The sequence below is a fragment of the Macrobrachium rosenbergii genome, chromosome 1 (assembly GCF_040412425.1).
Source record: "Macrobrachium rosenbergii isolate ZJJX-2024 chromosome 1, ASM4041242v1, whole genome shotgun sequence".
In the NCBI taxonomy this organism is placed as follows: Eukaryota; Metazoa; Arthropoda; class Malacostraca; order Decapoda; family Palaemonidae; genus Macrobrachium; species Macrobrachium rosenbergii.
The window spans coordinates 55,741,858-55,768,229 of NC_089741.1; the positions used below are offsets into that span (position 1 = coordinate 55,741,858).

Here is a 26,372-nt window from a genome sequence, read left to right on the forward strand (position 1 = left end):
AGGTAGTCTGCTATTAAATACTTCTGCACCTTACATCCTAATCCATTCCCTCTTGTAGCTAGTTAATGATGTTATTAATAAGTTTTGCTACTATTATGGTTCGATGTAACCAATAATAATCATAGTTAACCAAGAGTATGTTGTAGTGATATTCTTTTTTGCTGTTTTTAATACCAAGTCCTGTTATTACTCCTTTCATTGGTCAGTTATGCCGTCATCTAATTTCAACTTTAATAAAGTCCCCCTGTATACATACAGCATATACAAACAGTATATGCTGTATGTATACTGTTTTTCAGAGAATACTTAATGCCGAAAGAATGTTTTTACCCTTGTGGGTTGATACCTCGTCGGGGCCATTCCGTTTATTTTGTAAACACTCAGTATCCGGTTTTGTTCCTGCTGTCTTTTCTCTCCATCCACCTTAGCTGCGACCCACAACAGTCGTCTGTCTGACATCTTAGATCAGCATAGATGCGCACTGTATTTTACGAGACTCTCCATATGTCCTTGCTTGTCCGGTACGAAACTCATATAATCGCATTTCTCTTCAGTGCTCTACGGCCTTAAAAAATCGTAATTAATGTTCTGGTTTGGCAGATTTTAATTTTCTAAGGTTTCCTTTCGTCAAATTTCAAATGAACTTCTAAGGTTTTCTTGTATGCCTGCATCCTCCAGTGTGGTATAATAGTAATAAGAATATCTTCCAGTGGTGTGAAACTATTGCATTAGCTTCATTTTTTAAAGTTTTAGGGGATGACTTAATAGAAAAAAGTGTTATTATGTATATATATATATATATATATATATATATATATATATATATATATATATATATATATATATACATATAGAGAGAGAGAGAGAGAGAGAGAGAGAGAGAGAGAGAGAGAGAGAGAGAGAGAGAGAATATCTTTTTCGGTTGGTCTAGGTAAATTCGTATATCCGTGGTTTTGTGGTAGAATATGTTAATTAAATTGATGTCGCTAATAGCTAGAAGCGAATTTTTCCCTGAAGAAGACAGCCAAATCATGTTTATCATAGCAACAACTGATATGAACCAGGCCGCTGTCCTTATAAGAGAGTCCGTCTCTGTGTGTGTTATTTTTATTTGTTAATACTCGTCCGGCGATCGTGCTCAAGTGCTCTTAAGCAAACTGTATTTGTTGGTGCCGTCGTGTAGGATTTTTGTTGTTGCCGTTTCTTGCACATTTTGTTTGTTGGCCGAGTTTTTTTTTTTTTTTTTTTTTTTTTTCCCGACCCAGTTGTGCTCCGAAAAATCTTAGCCGTGCGTTATTGGGTTGATGAGGGGGTTTCTTCTTGCAAATGTCTCCATAAAACGTCCTCCCTCCGAACTGTTTACGGCTGATGTAATGTTTACGAAGTTTTAAAGGGACTCAATCCTTGGGAATCGTAGACTTGATATTTTGTCTCGGGTGATGTGATCGCATGGCCAAGTTATGACGAGACTCCCAAGGCTTTAAAAAATTTTTTTTTTTCCTTTTTTTCTGTGACTGAAACCGAGTATAGTTGTTTTTTATGCCAAGAACTGAAACGCTTAAATACTCTCTCTCTCTCTCTCTCTCTCTCTCTCTCTCTCTCTCTCTCTCTCTCTCTCTCTCTCTCTCTCTCGTTTTTCGTGTATTTAACCGTGTGTATTAAAGTGTGCTGTTGTGTCGTATCAGTTCGTAAATAAGAAAGTATTCATTTTAGAACATCATTTTCTATCGTTGCTCCTCCTCTTGTTATCCAGTTTTACCACATCATCTCTTAACTCGCCTCCCCTCCTCCCCCCCACCATCCTTTTCCATTCCATCGACTGCCTAATGAATATGAAGTTTGAGACCCCTCATTTTCTCCCTCTTCCCCTCCCCTCCCCTCTCCGTTCCCTTTCCCCTATTTAATATCATCGTGAGGATGAGCAAATGAAGGAATAACTTCGAAGATCTTTTCTCTCCCCTCACCTCACCTCCTCCCCCCCTTTGTCCCCTCCCCTCTTCTCCTCTTCCTTCGCCCCTTCGGAGATCATTAGGAGTAAGTACCAGCGTTTTGGGGGAGGTTGGAAATGAAGTATTCACTGGACTTGGGGGTGTTTGCGTCTGTTTGTATGGATGTTCATGTTTATCTATGTGCTCCTTAGTATTTACATGAGCCTAGTTGGTCCAAATTTCTCTCTCTCTCTCTCTCTCTCTGTGAATGAACCCTTACGAGACTTGTTGAAGTACAGACTGCCTCAGAAATTTGGTCAGAGACTATACAGTCAAGTTTAGGGGCGGAAATATGGTTGATATTCTTTTTCTCTTATGTTTGAGGGAAGTGAAGTTATAATTTATTCGATTAGTTAGATGGAGGACTTATTTATTCAGTGCCTAGGACAATTTATCGTTACAAAATTTTTGTGCTTTAGAACAGTAAAGCTAATACGATGGAGGATTTTATTGAGTGTAGTTTTATGATCTTGACTAAATTTTGAAGCTAAGTAAAGAAGTGATTGTGAAAACCGTATGAAAATATTGTCCTCTCTTTCAAGGCGCAGTCAAGTAGAGTCAGTTCCATTTCTGTTGTGTATTGCATTCGTTTTGAAGAGAAGGAGAAAAAAGGGGGGTAGTTTATGTCAACGACAGTATCGTATTCCTCTATTTTCTTTATACCCTGTGGCTAGTGTAGCAGGACTGCATAATCTAGCGCGATAAAAATCTGCATTGTCTCGGCGATGGTATCATCTTTGCGCGTCGTACGTTCTTGCTGCCTTTTGATTCGCCGGCCTTATTTTCTTTGGCTCTTTATCGAGGATACTTTAGCGTCGCGCTCGCAAGAAATGATGCCTTTATAATGCTGCATATTTTGTCTCAATCTTTATCGTGTTTGTTCATTAGCGGGGTTGCTTTTTTTTTTTTTTTGCGTGAAAGCGAGGCGATTCATTTGATGGTATGTGGATGTATGCATGCTAATGTGTTTATAATATATATATATATATATATATATATATATATATATATATATATATATATATATATATATATATATATATATATATATATATATATACACACATATGTGTGTTTTTATACACGAAAGAATTAGATATAAATACGCACTTCCTTTGCTCATTTTAAACTGGAACACAGCAGCGTAGCACACGAGTACATCTTGCACCACATTGATAGAGTCGCGATCGTGAGGCCCATATCAACAACAGTCAAATGAGATTGTGTTGGTTTTGCGTCGTGATTGAGTGTTTCGTTTTGGTGGTGTGTCCGTTTCTGTTCCTGGCGTTGCGCTGGTCCTCCTCTTCCTCTTGTGTTTCCTCCTCTTCCTCCTCCTCCTCTTCTTCTTCTTCTTCTTCTTCTTCTTCTTCTTCTTCTTCTTCTTCTTCTTCCTCCGCCACCATATTACCCCGACATAAAGTGATCCCCGTCAAACGGCACTTACCTCCAGCCTAATATCTGCAGCCACGCCCCACACCCCCTCACTTGCGACTTTCTTACAAGCAGCCTAAAGGTGAAATTCAATTACAAGGGAGAGTATCCACCAAGGCATGCCAACGCCAGGCCTCATTAGCCTCTATGGATGGGACGTGTAAGGCCGGTTGTTGCATGTTAAGCAGCCGGGTGTAGGTCCCTGTGTAACGTGTAGGATTAAAGCGTGGTAATGTCTGGTGTGTGGTCGTTAAGACGTGGTTTACGAGCCCCGACTTTATTTTCATATCGACCATCAAGTGGAGCGGATCAGCGGTGCCACTGCCGAGAGAGAGAGAGAGAGAGAGAGAGAGAGAGAGAGAGAGAGAGAGAGAGAATTTTAGTTTGTGTGTGTACAAGTGCTTACAGTGGATATAAATACATTTAGGTAAAAAATTAAATCGTATGTAAAATGTTCATACGTGTATGATTGTCGAGGTACATGTATAATATATATACATATACATACATACAGTATATGTGTGTGTGTGCTATTGTTTATGAAATAAACACTTACACATTGGGCATCACAGTGTAGGAAAAAGCAGGAGATGGAAGAGGATGCTGGGTCAGTGTCATGAGGAACCACTATCCTACTTACTACATAGAGCCACTTCTTTATTACGAATGTATGCCCTCCACAGAGAGAGAGAGAGAGAGAGAGAGAGAGAGAGAGAGAGAGAGAGAGAGAGAGAGAGAGAGCAGGCTTTCGTAGGGGAGAAAATGTATGGGGATTAGGCTCACTACTGGAGGGATGTAAAACATGTAGCTTCGTAGCTTAGGTAGGAGAGTTTATAGGTGATGGCGGTGAGAAGGCCTTTTGATTGATGGAGGCTCTCTTGTGACCGATGGCACTTGGTTTTAATCCTTATTTATGTTTACGTTTGTCTGCGGCATTTGTTTAAGGACATTCTGATAGTCAGGTAATCTCTCTATTTGTTGGATTTAGTACCTTGGAAGTGTGGCCTCCTGTTTGGGCTTATTGTTTATTGCTCCTATTTTCTTTTTTATGATTCACGATACTGAATCGGCAACGTCTCTCTCTTAAAGCTTCTGTTACATAAAAGAAGAAAAGTGATCTTTTCCTAATAATAGTTTTCCTTCATCATCATTTTTTGTTAACATTCGAGTATTACTTTGCAGACAAGAACTCGGCAAGCGCAATGTTTATACGTTGGATTTCATGACACCCCATTTTGCTTGCCTGAATGAGAATAGGCATAATAGGGTGAAGGAGAAAGCAGACACCAAAGAGGATGTCGATAGCTCCTGTGATTGGAATTTCTGCTGTGGCATGTTGGGAATCTGTAGCGTGCAATTGACCAGCAAGCAAGGAACATCCGAGCATACTGGCACTAACGTTTATGCCGAAAGTGTTTGTAATATGCTGTTTAGTCGTTAACGGCAACTATCGCTTTTATAATGGCATCTCACTCCAAGTGCCTTTTACGGAATGGGAAAAGCTGCCTGGCAGGAGAGCTCTTTAAAACGAAGGTGTAGTAGGATGTGAATTCCGTAAACAGCATCATTTTTATTTTTGGATGTTAGTGTATGTATCATGTATGAGTACGACTTGCAGTGCATCAAGTGCGCGGATTTCTTTGTTGATCCAAGCAGTAAATTATGCATTCAGTGTTAATTCTGTCTTCAGGCTAACAATCTTATCTCATTAAGACTTGCTGAGTACCGAAAGGCTAGCTTCTATGGCGCCACCCCTTCAGAGGGGGAAAGAAGTAGGCTAAGTTGAAAAGTTGCTGGCCCCTTGCCTTTTCTTTCTTTTTTTTTTATTTTGTTTCGTCCGTCACAAACATCTAACCCAGATCGAGAGAGAGAGAGAGAGAGGCGGTATTGGTTTTTAATGAAACGCCCATTCGCCCGTCCTGACCTAGAGGTCGAGGCTGGGACTTCTTTTGGTAGTCGAGAATGTTATGAATCATACCAGCCTTATATATGTGTGTATATATATATTTATTATATATAATGTGTGTGTGTGTATATATATATATATATATATATATATATATATATATATATATATATATATATATATATATATATATATATATATATATATATATATATATATATATATATATATATATAATATCATGGTTTCATTAATCTGTCATTTCGTTAACTTTAATAATTTATTGGCATAAGCGGCTCTGACACGATTCAGTAAATCTACTTGGGACGATTTTGTGTGACATGATCCCCATGACGTTTTGACTGGTGATGCTTGTCCCAGTAGTAAATGTTAATTTTTTCTCGAAATTAATCTTGAGAGAAAAATATCAGAAGGAAATTTTGACCAGGCTTAAACTGTTCAAGTGATAAAAGCCTTGGAAGCTTGTAATTATTTAATTTGAAATCATGGCATTCTTTGTCAGATAATTTATTAACGGAAGCGGTAATTTGCATACTAGCGACTTTCATAAATGTTAATGGCTACAGAAAATAACTGGCTATTTCCTTTGCATTACATTGCTTGGTAACATTTCATTAGTGCGAAAATCATTCAGTAGGTTTGGAGTAGTGTAAAGTCTTTTCCATGAGAATAAATGTGGTATTTGTAATATAAAAATAACACAGCTGTGTCATCGTCTTCGCGTGACGTAATTATTTGTTATTACCAATTTCTTTAACTTGACATGAGAATTGAATATCTGGAACCTTATTTAGGGTGTTCCATTACATGCTGAATGATAGACAAGTATTGCAGGTCAATGACCTAAAATATTTCATTGTTGGCGACCGTATTAGACTTCGATCACACGAAGGTTCAGTGGCTCTTGAGTGGCTCCAAGGCCTCATTGTGACCGATTTTTGTTGCCTACAGAAACCTACAACAAATCTCTCTCTCTCTCTCTCTCTCTCTCTCTCTCTCTCTCTCTCTCTCTCTCTCTCTCTCTCTCTCTGTGTACGAGGTGTGCTTTACCAATAAATAACGAGACTGATTAAGTAACTCACCTTAATATATAATATTATGTGTTACAAATTTAACGCTTGTCCCCTTCATTATACTCCCCATTTGCACTAATACATTGCTGCAGTCTGCTCTTGCAGTGGTCGGAGGCATGGAAATCAGTTTCTGTCAGCTGTTTCAGCACATCCACCGTTTTCTTCTTTACAGCATCAGCTGACCCAAAACGTGTCCCTTTTTGCACTGATTTAACTTTTGGGAAAAGATAAAAGGTAAAAGACCAGTGGAAAAGAAGACTGCAGCAGTGTACTAGTGCAAATGGGGAGTATACTGAAGGGGACAAGCAATAGATTTGTAATGCATAACAAAGGTGAGTTATTTAATCAGTCTCGTCATTTAATAGACACACCTCGTATATCTGAGCTTTCGACCACCATGAGCGGATAATCTCTATCGGCAGGTTTTTAAGTAACTGTGAGACCGAAAGGAATTAATTTAAACAAATCGGCAGTGTAATGTCAAGAATCTACTAACCTTAGGAAAATTTACTATGACACATTTTGCAATTCGTCTGCTTACTTTTGTCTTCCGAACGAAACTTATCACCTGTTCTCTTTATCTTGTCTGTTGAGAGCACCTCCATGGTTTTATTGACGACTGCTTGAATTTCTACTAACTCTTAATTAAAGTTAGTGTTTGAATCTTGGTGTATGTCAGTAACTGCCAGGCTTGAGCTTTGCGTTGGAACACACAAAACATGATCTTGATTTTCTTGAATTCCTGATGAATTGCCGTAAATGAAGCATTTGGGGAAGCATGCGGCAAACGTGATGTTTGAGAAAAGGCAAAACATAGCAAAATAGGTTTGATTTTCAACATGTTCGCAATATATTTGACTTTTTTTTATTTTAATTTAATGTCTTGACCTAGGCGAGTTTGAATATCCGTCATAAACATTGTATTAATGTATGCATATGTTTGAATTTTAACTTAACCTAAGATTCTTGTTTGAATAACGCAAAACTTGAATTTGTTGGGATCAAACTTAGCATTTGATTATACAGAGAGTATTTTTTGACACTTTGAATGCTCATGAACTCTGATTTGGTCCTGGAACCTCTCGCCAACTCAGACTTCGTGTTTGAATTTATACCAGACCTAACCTTCGTTTTTAGTTTCTCCTAAACTTCAGCCTGTTTGAATAAATACAATGCTAGATTCGAGTGTGTTTGAATATAAACTGATCTTACCGTGGAATCCCGCTGTGAATTCTTTCGATTGAGTTTTTAATGTCCTGCATTTTGATGGCCTTGTTCGTCTTGAGAAACACTGACCTTCTTAACTTTTATGTCCTTTCTTGTTGTTGGTCTTACCTCGTGGTTGGGAGCTCTTAATTGCCTGGATAGTTCCGCATGTCTGAATAGCGGTATTATTATTAGTATTATTATTATTATTATTATTATTATTATTATTATTATTATTATTATTATTATTGCATCATGGCGACCCCATATAAAAATGGGAACAAGCTGGGAAGAATTATCATTATTATTATTGTTATTATTATTATTATTATTATTGTTGTTGTTGTTGTTGTTGTTGTTTTTAAGTGGTGGTGGTGTAGGTAATAATAATAATAATAATAATAATAATAATAATAATAATAATAATAGTGCATATTGTGCAACGTAACTAACTACAACAATAATAGTTATTCATATCGACAGTGTTGTTTTTGGTGGTGGTGGTTTAGGTAAAACGATAATAATAATAATAATAATAATAATAATAATAATAATAATAATAATAATAATAATAATAATAATAACAGTGTATTTCGTGCAACCTAACTAACTATGACAGTAACAGTTATTCATATCGACAGTAACATGCGCATCCGAAGACCACAAATTTGTAGTTTAATGTGCTGATGTATTTAGTATCCGCTGTATTATCAGTCGGGTACAGTGTCCTGATATATATTTAGGATTAACGAGTGTAGGTGATTGCCAATCAGGTCAACGTACAGTATGTACTGTAGTCGTTAGAATAAACCTTTTCAGTTTTTATTATTTTACAAATAACTTTTATTGTGACTTTTGAACGCTCTCGCGTGTCGTTTTCAGACTCCCTCAAAATTATTTAATGTTGCAAAAATGTGTATTGTGAAATGTTAGGCAATCATGTTTTTCGAAATTGAACGCGTTTAGCCAAGCAACCTCAAAAAGTTGTTTACTTGACTTAAAGAGTCATTACCATAATGACGCTGTGTGTTAAAAATAGGGACAACAAAGAGTAGTAAATTAATGAAAACAAAAGTAAAGGAAAATTATATTGTGGAATCCTGTGTGTTGTGTCGAAGTGCCTTGGAATGCTTAACATTTACTCTTTTTTTCAAACGTGCCTTAATTTTTAAAATGGAAATCATCGCTGTCCTCTCTTTAACTTTCGCAAGACTTAATCTGCTTACTAATTTAACTTGTAACAGTTTTCGGTTCATTTTGGCTGGTTTAATGATCACATATATTTCGTTAGCCTTATTGTAATATCTCGCTCTCTCATTCAATTTGAACCTTGCTGTACGGCTTGTTTATTAAGATTCTTCTACAAATACTATATTCCTTTTGCTTATTATAATACAAAAAGATATATGTAATTCTCTCTCTCTCTCTCTCTCTCTCTCTCTCTCTCTCTCTTCTCTCTGTTTTGAATTTGTAAATATCCCGTACGTTGTTGAAAGCTCTATTGACACATTCATTTCATATGCTTCAGTACTTAAAATAAAAGAATGTTTTTTCCAGTTGTTACCTTTCCTTTGTTCCCATTTCTTCGTTTCTGGTGTGTATTCGTGAATTGCAGGTGTCAAAACAAAATTGTTCGATGAGACTCTATATGTAGTTATTCGTTTACCTTATGTAGTGCCATTTTTTTAAGGGAGGGAGGGGGGGAGGTGTTTAACGTTAATTGAGAGGAGCTTCCTGTAAATGTTGTAGAATCTAATGGAAGCAGATGGGGTTGTCGATTGTAAATCGCGCTTCATGAAGATTATTTTTTTTAGGTATTTTCATATGTTAATTAGTTTATGTATTTATTTAGATGCCACTAATAGGCCGCTTCGGAATGTTGACAAAAAACTCTTATATGTACTTTTTCTTGTGTTTCCTAGTGGCCAAGCGTATCGTAGCTCCATTTCAGAAACTCCCTATTTTTACTTGTACAAATTTGTATACTTCTCTCACTGGTTTAGGATTTAGCAAGTAAGCGATAAGTGAGGCTCTTTGATTTGCTAAAGTGGGCAGATAAATTATACGAGTTTTGGTTTGCCTGGTGCGTTCTGTCTAACGTGACTTGCGGGCACTAAATTGATGTTGTTCTTAAAAAGATGCGTTACAAGCGTGCAAGCATACAGTTGTGGCTTACTTCATAATAGAACAAACGATAACTTTTCATCTACTCTCTCTCTCTCTGAGGTTCTATCTCTCCCTCTCCTCTCTCTCTCTCTCTCTCTCTCCCTCTGACATCTCCATATATATATTGAGGTTCTATAGCATGCCTTTCCAGTTAACACGGACAAATACTCTCTCTCTCTCTCTCTCTCTCTCTCTCTCTCTCTCTCTCTCTGACATCTCTCTCTCTGACATCTATGATCTACAGTATATCGAGGTTCTAGAGTATGCCCCTTCCAGTTAACACGGACAAATACTCTCTCTCTCTCTCTCTCTCTCTCTCTCTCTCTCTCCTCATCTCTGACATTCACAGTATATCGAGGTTCTAGAGCATGCCTTCCAGTTAACACACAAAATACTCTCTCTCTCTCTCTCTCTCTCTCTCTCTCTCTCTCTCTCTCTCTCTCTCTCTCTGATACAGAAATAAGAGATGAAAGTAGTGAATATTTATCGGACATAGATATCAATGAAGCTGATGTGCAGGCTATTAATGAAATTAAAAATGGATCAGCAGCCGGACCAGGCGGCATCCCTGCCATTTTGTTAAAGAAAGTGGTTCATTCAATCACAAAGCCATTCACAATATTATTAAAACAAAGTGTAGATAAGGCAAGAATTATGATGAGCATAAATTAGAATACATTACCCCTATTTTCAAAAGTGGATCAAGACTAGAGGAAAGTAATTATAGGCCTGTGAGTCTGACATCTCATAATATGAAAGTGTATGACAAGGTAATGAAGAAAAATATAATGAAACATTCAATGAAAAATAGTTTCTTTAATATAGGACAACATGATTTTACACCCGGAAAAAGTACACAAACCCAACTGTTAGTCCACCATGAAAGCATATATAAAAATATGATAAACGAAAAAGATACAGATGTGGTTTACCTAGACTTTGCAAAAGCTTTTGACAAGGTAGACCGTAATATATTTGCGAAAAAATTAGGAAACATAATATTGTGGACAAAGTAGGAAGATGGATAAAAGAATTTTTGCAAAACAGAAAACAGATAGTGATTGCAAACAACGAGAAATCGGATGAAGCTAAGGTAATATCCGGTGTGCCACAAGGTACGGTGTTAGCTGCATTGCCGTTTGTGATTATGACTGCAGACATAGACAGTAATGTTAAGGACTCGGTAGCGAGAAGTTTCGCCGATGACACAAGAATAAGTAGAGAAATTGCTTGTGATGAAGATAGGAACTCGCTACAAAGAGACCTAAACCAAATATATGAATGGGCAGAGGTAAATAGGATGCTATTTAACTCTGATAAATTTGAATCAATAAATTATGGTGATAAAGAAGGAATGCTATAAGCATATAGAGGACCTAATAACGAGACAATCACAAATAAGGAAGTAGTTAAAGAACTTGGTGTGATGTTGAATAGGAATATGTTATGCAATGATTAAATAGCAATACTGTTGGCAAAATGCAAAGCAAAAAGGGGAATGTTGTTCCGGAACTTTAAAACAAGAGAAGCCGAACACATGATTATGCTTGATAAAATGTATGTATGTAGTCTACTTGAATATTGCAATATAATATGGTACCCACACTACCAAAATGATATTGCAGAAATAGAGTGTACAAAGGTCCTTTACAGCTAGAATAGAAGTTAAGGACCTTGACTACTGGGAAAGACTAAAATTCTTAAATTTGCATAGTCTCGAAAGGAGAAGAGAACGCTCAACAAATATCTAAGATGCATCCCAGACCATCCAAGATTGGAAGATGCAAGATATACCGGAAGATGCATTAGCAATTCTCAGGTAGACATCAGAGGTGCCTCACACTGAGGGACCTGGGGCAACCCGAACGAACTGTAAAGTCTGTAAGGTAAAGTAAGGTCATCTACATCTACAGTATTTCGAGGTTTTATAGTATGCCTATCCAGTCAACACGGACAAGTACTCTCTCTCTCTCTCTCTCTCTCTCTCTCTCTCTGACTTCCACATCTACAGTATATCGAGGTTCCATAGTATGCCTGTCCAGTCAACACGGACAAATACTCTCTCTCTCTCTCTCTCTCTCTCTCTCTCTCTCTCTCTCTCTCTCTCTCTCTCTCTGACTTCCACATCTACAGTATATCGAGGTTCCATAGTATGCCTTTCCAGTCAACACGGACAAATACTCCCAGACCATCCAAGACTGGAAGATGCAAAATATACCGGAAGATGCGTTAGCAATTCTCTGGTAGACATCAAAGGTGCCTCACACTGAGGGACCTGGGGCAACCCGAACGAACTGTAAGACTGTAAGGTAAGGTAAGGCTCTCTCTCTCTCTCTCTCTCTCTCTCTCTCTCTCTCTCTCTCTCTCTCTCTCTCTCTCTCTCCACATCTACAGTATATCGAGGTTCCATAGTATGCCTTTCCAGTCAACACGACAAATACTCCCAGACCATCCAAGACTGGAAGATGCAAAATATACCGGAAGATGCGTTAGCAATTCTCTGGTAGATATCAAAGGTGGTGCTCCACACTGAGGGGGTTGAGGCAACCTGAACGAACTGTAAGGCTGTAAGGCTCTCTCTCTCTCTCTCTCTCTCTCTCTCTCTCTCTCTCTCTCTCTCTCTCTCTCTCTCTCTCTCACGTCCACATCTACAGTATATCGAGGTTCTATAGTATGCCTTTCCAGTCAACACGGACAAATACTCTCTCTCTCTCTCTCTCTCTCTCTCTCTCTCTCTCTCTCTCTCTCTCTCTCCTCTGACATCTACATTCTGTATCAGAGGTTCCCATTGTATGCCTTTCCAGTTAATACACTGACAAATACTGCTGTCTCTCTCTCTCTCAAATACTCTCTCTCTCTCTCTCTCTCTCTCTCTTCACCTACATCTGCACATCGAGGTTCTTTAGTATGTCTTTCCAGTCAGCCAGTCAACACGGACGAATAATTTCTCTCTCTCTCTCTCTCTCTCTCTCTCTGACATCTGACATCTACATCTACAGAAAACGAGGTTCTGTAGTATGCCTTCCAGTCAACACGGACAATAACTCTCGCATCTATCTACAGTATATCGAGGTTCTATAGTACGCCTTCCAAGTTAACACCGACAACACTGCCTCTCATTCTCACACTCTCTCTCTCTCTCTCTCTCTCTCTCTCTCTCTCTCTCATCTACATATACAGTACACTCTATCGAGGTTCTATAGTATGCCTTTCCAGTCAACACGGACAAATACTCTCTCTCTCTCTCTCTCTCTCTCTCTACATCTACAGTATATCGAGAGGTTCTGTAGTATGCCTTCCAGTCAACACGGACAAAATTCCCCTCTCTCTCTCTCTCTCTCTCTCTCTCTCTCTCTCTCTCTCTCTCTCTCTCTCTCTCATCTACATATAAGTACACTATCGAGAGGTTCTCTATAGTATGCCTTTCCAGTCAACACGGACAAATAATCTCTCTCTCTCTCTCTCTCTCTCTCTCTCTCTCTCTCTCTCTCTCTCTCTCTACATCTACAGTATATCGAGGTTCTGTAGTATGCCTTTCCAGTCAACACGGACAAATTCTCTCTCTCTCTCTCTCTCTCTCTCTCTCTCTCTGACGTCTACATCTATATCGAGGTTCTGAAGTACGCCTTTCCAATTAACACGTGAGATAAATACCTCGTTTTGGCCGCTTTTCTAGGAAGTCTTATTTTTTCATAGTATCCCCTGACATCCTCAAAGGTGTCACTATAGCTACCAAAGTGTTTTCGCCTGATTAATTATGTCCGATGGTCCTTCGCTTTTTTTATCGGCGATGTGGTCTTCTGTTTTTTGTAAAAGGATCTAACTTTTTTTGCTGGGTTAAACGGGCTTTGTACTTCGCATTGTTAGTTGTGTGTAGGTTTACTCCGGTGGATTTCAGAATGTTGCTAGTGCCATAGCACGTTCGGGGTCATTATTACGGCCATTAGATGTTTTACTAATGTTATTTCAGGATCTTAATTATCCTATACTTAGCACGTACTCCATTATACAGTGCAAAAAAAATAAATAAGACTGCCCGAGTCTAGGTTTTGATTACAGTGCAAAAAAAATAAATAAGACTGCCCGAGTCTAGGTTTTGATTCTTCGTATATAGTCACCGTCGTCGAAGACTATTATTTCTACGCCATTCAGTACATCAAGTTAGTTAATCTGTAATTGTTACTGCCATACGCACTGTATACATTACCCATGTTCATGATGTGTTATGCATTTTTTGTTAATTTTATTTTTATTTAAAAATACATTAATGATATCCTCTAATCTTCCATTTAGTTTGCGTAGTGTTGTTTGTAGAATAAAGGAATAAGTGAACTAGTTCAGTCAGTAGTCAGTCACTCATCTGTCAGTCATCATTGAGGGTGACTTGTACATCAGAAAGGGAAGAAATTTGCTGATATCTCAAGAAAGATTTATTTTAGTATGTATTTGCATAAATACAAGTCTCTCACCAGTTGAAAATTCTCTCTCTCTCTCTCTCTCTCTCTCTCTCTCTCTCTCTCTCTCTCTCTCTCTCTCTCTTCTCTCAGTAAGATTTTTGATAAAAGTTAATGAAACTGGAATAGCTGTACCGTACTAAAGATGGAAATTGGAATATTGACGTCAATAACATCATAATATTTCTGTCACAAAAGGTTTAGTTTTGGTATGCATTGTATTCTTTAAATAACTCCGAGCCTTAGGGTCACACAGTTACACTCGGGCACAAAAATATACACACACGCACTTGGACATAAATATAATGCTCATATATAACATCTGAACCAAGGTCTGAATCTCTCGAATACATTCGTTCAAGCGCAGGCGCGCCCCGCTGTCTCATTACCCTGTGGTACATTTGTGTGTGTTAGTGTGTGTGCATATATGTATGTATATACATACGAAATGAGAGTGTACATACATATGTATTTTTCATTGTAATAATCCCTTTAATTGGCAAACTTAAAGATACTAATGACAAAATAACTGAGATAATTTATTTGCGTAGGTATGATGCACAAAGTAATTTTCTTTTTTATATATATTATGACGTCACACAGTAATTGTGTTCTCGGTTAAAATTTTCCTTTATTCAACAGACACCTTTGATTCATCACTTATTCTTGCCAAGCTTTCTTCTGCAACTTTTTAACACCATTTGGCGATGAAATCAGTGAAATACTTGTCACTTTTTTTTTTTTTTTTTTTTTTTTTTTTTTTTTGTGCCACAACCATTCAGGAACTTTGAAATTCGAGTTGTGAAAAGTGGACTAATATTCTCAATGGAAAACATGATGTTGAATATGTGTTACTCAAGCATCGGCATTAACAGAAGGAATTGTCTGGCCATTATCTTGTCTATTACGTTTTCAGATATATTTTTTGGTTCCGTTTTAGAGAGAGAGAGAATTTTAGCCTGTAACGATCTAAGCTTTTGAAATATTTATGGGATTTGTAGAAATCAACTTTATTTAATATCCGTTTCAAAAACCTGGAACTCTTTGCTCATGGTACGTTACATGACATTACTGTTACACGTTAATTAATTTTCTGTTTTTTTTTTTATGTTATTTTCGAAAATTATAATGCTTAGTTTTAGCGATGTCTGTTGCATCCTTCAGAGAGACATTGCATCACCCCCACCCTTCTCTATCTCTCTATCTCTATATAGACTTGGCCTGAAAAAGGATATTAACCGCCCGTCCCTTCGGCCTCCTCGTAAGAAGTAAGATATTGCGAGAGCGTCACGCCTCATATCGGCAACAGTTTTCGGCCCGGGGATTGAAATACGTCTCGACCAGCACTCAGCGAAATTACCTGGTCGGTTTGTATCACTTGCAAAGCGAGTTCCTCCTCAGTGTTTTTGAACCGTTCATCTTCTGGTTTATAAATAAACTCGTAGCAGTAATTCATATTGAACATCCAGTCAGATTCGTCGTTGCTGTAACTTCGACATAGAATTGCCAGTTGCTTTCTGAACCTGAGATCATTACGAGAATGGCTTTTAGTCTGAGCAAGTTACATTTATGTATTTCATTAATTGTTTTCCCAAACAAAGTAACTTTAGATGAAGCACGTGCCTTTGCTGTAAATAATCATTAATTGGGTGACAGGCATGAATCATGTAAAAGAAAATTTTTTAACTGACAGGCATGAATTATGTTACAGGCTAAAAATAATCTTTGAAGCTATAACATTTTCCAGTTTTCGTTGTAATGCTGTATATGTATTGATTTTTTATCCTTTTTTTTTTTGCGTCTCATAAGTAATCTTGCTGAAATTGCGGTCTAATTTTCCCAGAACTGTAAAGGTTTCACTCGACCTCCAATTATTTTCTAAAAAAATATTTTCAATGGCTAAGTGTGAAAATGTGAATTTTGCGTGGTATTTGCATTTCCTTCATTTGTCGCACTTTAGGAGACAGTCGTTTTTAATATACTGCACCACAAAGCTGCTGCTGTCTGACCGTCCGTCTGCCGTGGCGTAGTGGTAATTACTCTTGGCTCACAAACTGAGTGACCAGTATTCGATTCTCGAACCGGTCGACGAGGGACGAAGGGGCCCGTTTGTTGCACTAAGAAGAGAATCTGGACTCAGTTGTTAGTTGACTGATGTGGGTTCCAGCTAAGATGGAGATTTAATGAGGTTAAAGTTAAGTATACGTTAGTTTAGCCAGACCATTGAGCTGATTAACAGTTCTCCTAGGGCTGGCCCGAAGGATTAGATTTATTTTACCTAGCAACGGGACCTACAACTTATTGTGGAATCCGAACCACATTATGACGAGAAATGAATTTCTATCATCAGAAATAAATTCCTCTAATTCTTCGTTGGCCGGTAATAGAGAAAAAAATAGACGGGACTGTTCATTGGCCAGTAAAAATGTGTGCCATCAAAACGGAAGGGCCTTGACAAAACTCTCTCTCTCTCTCTCTCTCTCTCTCTCTCTCTCTCTCTCTCTCTCTCTCTCTCTCTCTCTCTCTCTCTCTCTCACCAGCCAGTAAGCTAGAGATGGTAATTGGTTTGATGTAGGTGGGTATTTATGTATTTTTAAGTTTTTTATTTCGTTTATCCAGGGCCAATATCTTGTATTTCATGTGCAAGCCATACAAATTTCTATGGTAAACAGTTAACATTTTTTTAGGTGCTGGCCAATCACCCCCACCCCTCTTTTTTTTTCCCCTTTCATTTCATGACAGTATTTTGATTTTTTTTTACCAAGCCGTATCGTCTGTCGTGATGAATTTTAAGAAAATTATTTTTTAATTCTTTGTTGAATTACTGCAACGAAAAAGACTCGCCCGGATCCTTTAGCTGGCGGTATCATCATTCATATTTTGGTGGACATTAGTTTACAAGTGCAACAGTGCTCGCTCTCTCAAGGAATGGTTATAGATTATTGTAATATATTTACTGAGTAAAAATACTGAAAACCGGTCAAGTGAACATTGCCTTGACTCTAATGGCTTTGTACCAAAAGTACTTTATTTGAAGCTATCTTTGGCGTCTGCGCCTTCATAAATTTTTGAGAGAGAGAGAGAGAGAGAGAGAGAGAGAGAGAGAGAGAGAGAGAGAGAGAGAGAGAGAATCATGCATGCAGTCACAAAGTCTAGACACGAGTGTGTGATTGGCCGCGAATGTTGACTTTGCAGTGAGATCTCTATCCTGACGGCGGGGCGGTGGTGGTGGTGGTGGTGGAGGTAGGTGGCTGTGTGATGTGGCGTGCGTTCCACGTGGTAGTAGTGGTGGTGCTCCTCTTTTTCCGATGTTCTATAGCAGTCATTTTTCGGCGGGGACAGTCATGCTCGCCTCATGAAGTGACACGGCGAAAGAAAGCAAAAGGTGAGATTATTCTCCGTGGCTGCGTCTGCGACGAGAACGGCAGCAGCAGCAGCATCTTGAGGCGCGGTCGGCTCTTGGAGGATGGAAGACCGAGACGACGATGTCGACGTCGACGACGACGACGACGACATGATGCGATGAACTCCTGGAGAGATGTAAGTCATGTCAGTGTTGAGAGAAGAGAAGAGGAGAGGAGAGGAGAGAAGAGAAGCGAAGCGTAAGGGTTCTCCCCCGCCAGACCCGAGAGTGGACTCGGCCGCTAGCACGCCGTGCTTCTTCTTCTTCTTTTCAGTGTTGTCCGGGGCTTCGGATAGGGTGGATCTGTGCGTGGCATTGCAGCATCCCTGTCAGCGTGGCTGAGTAGTCTCAGCGTTGTGCTTCTTGTGTCTTTCCTAGTTACCTAGGCTGGCACGTTGGGATCTACCTACACTGAGTGCCTGCTTGCGTCTTGGTATAGTGAGAGAGAGTGGGAGCCAGTGTTTAGTGTAGTAGTGATGTTAAAGGGATAGTGGAGTGTTATGTACGAGTGTGCGAGTGGTGGTGTCCCCCCCGTACGGAGCGGCGAGTCAACTACCAAACCATTCGACGACGAACATCATCGTCGAATCAACAGGAACACTACCACCGAATTGGGTGCCGTGGCCTACCAGGAGCACAGCCAGTACGACGCCCTGGACCTCAACATGAACTCGGGATTTTCTCTCTACCCTCAGGTAAATCATTCCTCCTTCCACAATCACGCAAACAGACTGGCCTTCATTATCCCTCTTCCTTCTCTCGCTCGAGTCAGCTGTGTGTAGAGCCGCTAGTAGTGGCAGCAGGAGCAGCAGCAGCAGCAGCACGCGGCTGCCGCACCACCACCTCACCACACACACACACATACACACACTCGCACACACAATCACTACCACCACCATTACCACTTTGCCTCCACCACATCATCGAAAATCGTGAATCGCTCGAAAAAGAGATTATTTTTATATACATTCCATTGGCGTTTCATTCCTCCCTGCCTTTTTTTTTTATAGTGGCCGACGAATGAATTGGTATCGTATTGAAAATAGTAAATATCGCATCGGAGCCATGTTAGAAAAGGGGTTATAGTAAAAAGACTGATGTGTGACGAGAGAGAGAGAGAGAGAGAGAGAGAGAGAGAGAGAGAGAGAGAGAGAGAGAGAGAGACTTACTCGCGCCAAAGTAAGAAGTAAACAAAGTGCGAGCTGCCAGCTACAGCTTTACTTCAACGCGTTTCTGTCTTGAGCGAGTTTTTGTACATTATTATTTATGCTTTCATTGGATTTATCCGAATCAGAGTCTGTGGAAGATTTGGCAGTTAAAATCACTACAAAATGTACAACTTTGGATTAAAAACAAAGAATTGTTGGAGGAAACTTTAGGATCTCGCTGAAATCGTCCTCCATCATTTTGTCACATTGACCAAATACATCTGTACTCATACTTGATAAAATAAATATCCCCAGTGGAAAACTGTGCAACCTATGTAATTGCCATCACTAAAGGAATATGCATGGTTCATGTTCCACATGTGAAGAAAGAGAGAAAAAAACTAATATTTTGTACAGGTAGAATTAGCATTTAATGTATACTGCAATATTTGATGTTGATGTTGTTCGTGCTGAGGTAAGATTTCCACGAAAAATTGATGTGAAGACTTGCGTCATTAGATATTCAGCTAATTGCTCCCTCTCGGAGGAGCACATGCATGTGTAGTAGTGTTTTTTGAACTGTTCATCCATTCTGAAATCTTTTTAATATCCGTTAACTGTGCGAGGCGCTCAAGGCTTCGTGGCAGTTATTGGATTATTTTTGAATTTTTTGTTCTATTGTGATCCACGTTGCGCACAGCGAGAGGATGTCTCTTACTTGGGATCAGATTTTTTTTTTTTCCTCCTTTTGAGTTGAATGAACTTAGACAACACTTGTTATTATCTGGGGAAAACTCGGACATCAATTTGACAATAGTGATTCTCGTGGCAAATATTTTTTAAGATTAGACTTTTCCGGTGTATAGGGTATAGATTTAGACAGTTCATTAGATTATGTAACTTAGCCTGCCCCTCTCTCTCTCTCTCTCTCTCTCTCTCTCTCTCTCTCTCTCTCTCTCTCTCTCTCTCTCGCACGCACGTACCCACGCACGCGCACACACACTTCAACCTTGTACCTACGTGCACCATCGTGCATATTAACATGGGACATATATGTTATTCAATCACAACAATAAAAGCTTGCATTTCTCTTAATGCTATCTTTTAGAGACTCGTTGCAAAGAGGCAGCTTCATTTAACCAGTCATCGAGAACGGTTGCAATTTTCCCAATCAGTTACTGGAACTTTTGTACCACAGAACTTTTGATGCATTTATTTTGTGCCAGATTAATGCATCAGTTCCTTCTTACGTGTTTCATTTTTGTGGTATGTGATTATTTTTTCCCTTTATAAATGCGACAAGCTTTTCTATTATTTCGTCAGACTTCTGTAACTTAACAATTAGTTTTACAAAAGTATGTTGTTAGATGTAAAGAATAGTTGTGTGATCCTATACGTGTGTCTGTAGTAGTTGCATTTTTTGTGTGTGTGTAAAAACAGTGATCGTATGCGTACGAACGTTAGATGCTGACGCTGAGTGTTGTATTTGTCGATGTGGCAGACAATAAAAATCTTTTGCTGTTGGTTTGTTGATGTAACCTCTGGGAAGTTTTGTTCACTGAATGTTTTATATTATATATATGTGTGTATATATATTATATATCAGTATATATATATATATATATATATATATATATATATATATATATATATATGTGTGTGTGTGTGTGTATGTGTATGTGTGTATAGATAAATATATGGTCTTAGCTAATGACCATAGTGATGTTCAAGGCCTTGCTCTTCACGTACTTCCATCAGGCTTCCCGTTTTGAAAGTGCACAACTGTTCTAGTGTTAATTTCTTTTATTATATGTGATTTCTGTCTTGGTTCGTGGCAGTCGTCTTTTATTTGTTGTGCTTCTTGACTTATTATTTGTTGTGCTTCTTGACTTAATAGCGTAGCCTATATTGCTTTATGCTGCTGGAAGAAAGGCTCGGCCCTGTGGTCATGTCTCTCCCTTGGATTGTAGAATTCTCTCCATACTTCTTGTTGCCTTGATTTAACCTTCTCGCTTTCGGAGAACGACCGAGTTATTTCCTACTGGGGTGAAACCTATCTTGTTTTCAGTTGTTGTTTTCATTTCCTCTTCAGTTCTGAGCTAGTTGAGAATAGTGCGCTGCCCCCTTTCCGCCGCCTTGCATGCAGATTATTATGATGGCGTGCTAAAATTCGATTTCTTATTTTTTCCTTAAAGTACACGTGGTTGGAGGTTAGCCTATTTTGGAGGCCTGTCGTCATGATAACCTGGGTACCATGGTATTCAGTAAGCGGAGTTGCCTGTGGTCGCCTAGAAACACTCAAAGACATTTCATATCTTACTGTTTTGCTAATGGATTCATACGTCAGTATGGCTTAGGTTTATATCGGAATGCAGTTGTATTATGTAATGGATTTGATGCAACTGCATTATTATGGCATTTGCTCTCTCTCTCTCTCTCTCTCTCTCTCTCTCTCTCTCTCTCTCTCTCTCTCTCTCTCTCATTGCAGTTTATAGGTTTATTCTTATTAATATAGCAGGCGTATAAAATGCATATAAAGAATGTCTGTACGTTGATTTATTTATGCATGCAACCCGTGTGGCAGTGCACTATATGCATGGCTTGCTTAGCCCTGGCACATCCTTGATAGAATATATTAATATGATGATAGAAAGTAAAGTTTTGGCAGTAGAAGCAACTTGTTGCTCTGAGCGTTTGCCCCCTCCTCCTTCCCCTCCCCAGACATGGTTCTGGTCGTTTGTTATTATTAGACGGGAGGAAAGGGACGTGTGTTCTAAGAGCAGTAAGTATGGGAAATTCAAACATTATTTTAGCAGAGGGGTGTGTTGGGAGAATTACTTTTTCAGTATACGTACCTGCCTGTATCTATCTATATATATATATATATATATATATATATATATATATATATATATATATATATATATATATATTTCCAGTGATGTGTGCAGTGATGATCTAACAAATGCTTGATACTGACGGGTATTTTTCTGAATGTATTTAATCTCTTTTGGCCTCTTGTAGTATATTTTTATGTAAGAAAATTTTATTTATTGATGCCGATAACTGTTGCTGCCATTCAGATTTGGCAAGGTCATGCTGACGTTATCTCTCCTGTTGCACAAAGAAAGAATAAAATAGAATTTTTTCTTTATTCTAATTTCAGGCAGACAGATAAATTTCAGTCTCGATTTTTTAACAGTACTGAGTTTTATATTATTCAGTTAGTGTAGTTCTCTCGTGGCATGCCAAGGAAGAGACGTCCTTCTGTCGTAAGGGATTTATTTAATCTAAGGTTAAATTAAGGTTTAAACGTGTATGTAGGAGTTGATTCCAGATTGTAATCGACAGTTGAATAATGTTTCATAGTTCTGCTGTTTATTCGGAGATTCATTTCGCGATGATATGGTTCAGTGCTTTGCTTGAAAATAAAGGCTAATTTTAGGCTGTTGAAATTCTGGATTACATAGATAGGTTGTTTGCACCTTTGCTTTCAACTCTCGACTTCTTAACCGTATCGAGCCTTGTCTAAATATGGGTTCTCGTAAACTTAGATTTTTTTTCCTTGTGGGTATTAAGTTTCAGACTATATTAACAAATAGGTGGCTATGCTTGAATTGATCACGCTTTTTTGTTTAAAAAAATTATGAGGTTTTGTTTTGATCTAAACAGTTCTGCTTTGAAGTAATAAATTTTTGCCAGGTTTTTATAAACATGTCTATTTTAGTGTTATCCTCGGATATTGACGCAGATTCTCAATGTTATCCTCGGATATTGACGCAGATTCTCTCTCTCTCTCTCTCTCTCTCTCTCTCTCTCTCTCCTCTCTCTGTTTTATCAGTATCTAGTTTTAAGACTCCAATAAGGACAAGCTCCTTCCCTAGGCTGTTGTCTTTGATTTGCTTTTGAAGTCTATGCCACGTTTCTTTTAGTATGCCCTTGGGCAGAGTACGTTCCGCGGCTTGCAATTATTTTTTCATTCCTGCAATTGTTATCGTCTCAAATAATGGCCTTTGTGACAGATGGGCTCTCCTTGGCCATTACCAGCCTCAGAGTATTATTTCCGTACCAGACTTAATGGAGTTTGTAGAAATAAGAAATTTACGATGTAAAATACTTCGAGGTTTAATTAGTCGGAAACATAATCGGTAAGGAATGTATAAATCTGGCTTTAGGTTTTATTTGTGACGAAAAGTGCAATTTTTATTATACCGCTAGTGGATTGTAAAGATGAATTTTAAAAAAAGAAATTATTGTAATTCACTAATACAGGGTTTTTATTCTAATCTTTCCTCGTCCACGAGAAGTATTTAAACTTTAACTTACATTAGTTAACTAACGTCTCCCTCTCACCTAAATGTAGCTTGATCATTACGAACTTCAGTGCTGGCGTTTTTTTTAAAAAATAGCAGTTTATTCCGGGTAGTCTCTCTGCCTTCGTGTAGTTGAGTTCACATTGCCTATGACACGGTACTGTAGTATAGCAAAGCATAGCATAGCACTAATATAGTGTTTGACCTCCTGCATGCAGTGCACGGAGCTTGCGGTTGGGTAAATTGATGATTGCTCTATAAGGAGAAACATTCACAAAGGTGATTCATCGCAGCATAAGTATTTTTTTAATTCTTTCGTGATTTCTAACAGTTGCGAAAGTCCATTTATTTTATAAACTAAATGTACATAGGACGTTAAGCATAATTGATGTGGTGGGTGTCCAGGATGGTTGATTGCCTTCCGACACGAATCTCCGTTTGTTGTATGAGCCACGTGGCAGTTGTTCGAGGCCGCCGTTGGGATGTCCCATTGCCCCGCCGTTGCCCCGCTTTTTTAGTCAAAAGCTCAGGATTTTCTGGAGCAGTCCAGTCCCGTTACATATGTGATGCATAGTATATTGGGCTTCGTAGTCCTAAGCCCGGCTCACTAGCGAGAGGGGCAAAAGTTCAGTTTTATGGTGTCTGACAGTAGCGGCGAATCATGTACCTTGCAGTTAGTCAACTGTTGTTGGACTCAGTCAGTATGGAGAAGGGTTTGGTGGCAGCAAACTTGTCATAAACTTGCTGAAAACGAACTTAGCGCTTTCTAGCGCCTTTCCCTTTTTGGATGGGGTCCACTGAAAACTTAAACGCCATACGTATACGAAACACGATTAAATTTGAATAAAAAAGGAAAATAATTTAGGAAGTTCAACCGTTTTACTGTTAACTTCAAAAGCTGAAGACAGGATCTATCAAACTACTATTCAAAAAAAGAACAAAAATGTAAATATTTTTATACTGTTTTAGTTTTTCATGTAAACAGTAGTTTGACAAGTTCGTTCTTCAGGGATTGAAATTAAAGTGAAATTGAATTTTCTTAATAGTGTTTCGTATACATACGACATGTAAGTTCTTAGTAGACCAAATCCAGAATTCTTTTTCCATCACGAGAGGGTGGGGGCCTAAAATGAGTCTTTGTTCTGAGTGCCTGCAGTAGTTTTATTTCCCTGATGATTTACTGTTACTTTTCTGTGGTCTTGTTGGACGAATTTGCGAGAGTGGAGGGTGAAAAGATTCGAGAACTGTGTACTCTTATTTGCCAAGGATTAATTTAAAGTTATTGAAGTTTATTTTCATCATCATCGTCTTGTTCTTTTGAGGTGTCGGTGATGATTATGATTGGTTGAAGGAGTCTAGTGTAAAGACGATTCTAAAGTTATTAGTTCAGAAACCAATGTGGTCCACGTGTGAGTTTAAAGCTTATATTATTTCGTTAAGTTTATAATGTACACTCATTGGGCTTTAATGACAAGTTCCCCACATTCGCTGTGTTTCTCTCTCTCTCTCTCTCTCTCTCTCTCTCTCTCTCTCTCCGAGGAATAAAGCTGCGTTCTCCCTCTGTTTGTTAGCTGGAAAACTCAAAATGCTTTCAGTTAAATTTGACGAAAATGTTACGCAAAGGTTGTTCTCGTGAATAGTAACAAGTGGTTATGTTTTTGGAAGAGATAGGAAAGTGACTAGGGGGGGAGAGACTGTAGGGGTTGAACGAAATTGACAATGTCCTTGGAGATTTCGTAAAAAAAACTCTAAGGGAATCACAGTACAAAGTTGACATGTTGCTTGACTGCCTCCCCCACTTCGGTTGTGTTTGAGGTTCTGTTTGTTTTTGGGTGGGTGGATTGCTCAGCTGCAGCCTTTTGATGGGTGCGTTGCTCAGCCTTGGCGGATGTTTGTGGCTCTGAATTGATTAATTTTTTATATAAAAAAATTTTTGTGGGTCTGACTGGACAGTTATCTTAGTTAGCCTAACTTGTTTAGGCTATGTAGCCTATAACCTAACCCAAAGCAGACTTTTATCACCTGTCGCAGTCCGTAAGGCATCATCTAGACTAGCTCTCGAATAAGCAGTTCTTGCCTGGTATACCCATTAAAGTAAAGTACTCTTAACTAGTCATTGAATAGAAAAAGGCCCCCAAATAAAATTTAGGTAAAGCAAAAGTTGGAGAAATCACTTCCCTTCCTCTAAAGAAAATTGATGTGGCCTAATTGAAAAGTATTTTCGAAGATATACAAATAGGTTGGTATTGTTACTAGGGTAAATGCTAATCTTTTCTTTTCTGTACCATTTTCCTCATGGTTATTATTTACTTGCCTCTGCGCACCAGACGTCGAGAAAAGATGGTGTGTTGTGTGGTGCACGCAAGTTGTACTTCATGGGCAAAATCGATTAGTTTGTGACCCTTCTTTTTATGCAATCTTGCTTCCCCAATGCGCTTCGAAATTCTTTTTGTCCTGGGCCGGGAGACTTCTTGGAAGCCAACTTGGCCATAACGGTCTGTAGTCTATCCTTGCCGCTGTAATAAAAGAAAGGAAGTGGTAATAAAGAAAGTATGAGTGGATTTCTGTTTATAGGCTTTGTGAAGATAACCCTTCCCCATAGTGACGTCTCAAAGGATTTGGGTGGGAGGGGAAGTAGCGTCTAGTGGAGTGATATTTCTGTTGATTATGTGAAAGGAGCCGACAGAATTCACTGATCTTAGTGTCTCTGTGGCGCAAGCTTTGGTTTTACCGGTGAAAAGGATAAACCCGATGCATACCACGTGGGTTGGAAGTGCCAAAATGAAAGTTGCAAGTTATCTTCAACTTTACAAAAGCTGTAGCGTACAAACACCTTGATCTCATTCAGAATTTGTACAAACACCTTGATCTCATTCAGAAGAGTGTATATTCTCTTTAGTCTTACGTATTGTATAGGGCGTCGTGAAAGAAGTGAGTCAGCGACTAATTTTCTGCTCTCTGAAAGTGCTATGACTATAGACGATAACATGTTTGCCTTACGAAAACCTCCATTTCGTATGCAGTCAAATTTATTCTTCTTTATATTATTCTAATAGAAGCCTTCCCTTCTTGAGTGTTTGTGTGTGTGAGCGTGAAATGTGTATTTCAAGTAATTCTTTTTATACAGTAATGAATTGTATCGTTATCGAAGTGTATAGCACACACACACACACATATATACATATAGACTATATATAATGTGTGTATGTAAGAGAGGGATGTTTATTTAAAGTAATTCTTTGTATGCAGTAATGAATTGTGTC

General features: G+C 38.6%; 1 protein-coding gene across 34 annotated transcripts in view; it reads left to right on the forward strand.

The window, feature by feature from the left end:
- The window catches only part of da (daughterless), a 624,884-nt gene that overhangs the window by 361,228 nt on the left and 237,284 nt on the right, over positions 1-26,372 (forward strand). For 3 of the 34 annotated variants that reach the window (XM_067103787.1, XM_067103801.1, XM_067103839.1), the window contains exon 1: positions 17,921-18,343. The exons of 26 other annotated variants lie outside the window; for them this stretch is intronic. In XM_067103787.1, the coding sequence (XP_066959888.1) occupies positions 18,149-18,343 (195 nt within the window). In that variant the 5' untranslated portion in view covers positions 17,921-18,148. Of the gene's footprint in view, positions 1-17,455; positions 18,344-26,372 lie in introns of those variants that run through there. 5 more of the 34 variants (XM_067103820.1, XM_067103808.1, XM_067103792.1 and 2 more) reach the window with 4 other exon arrangements.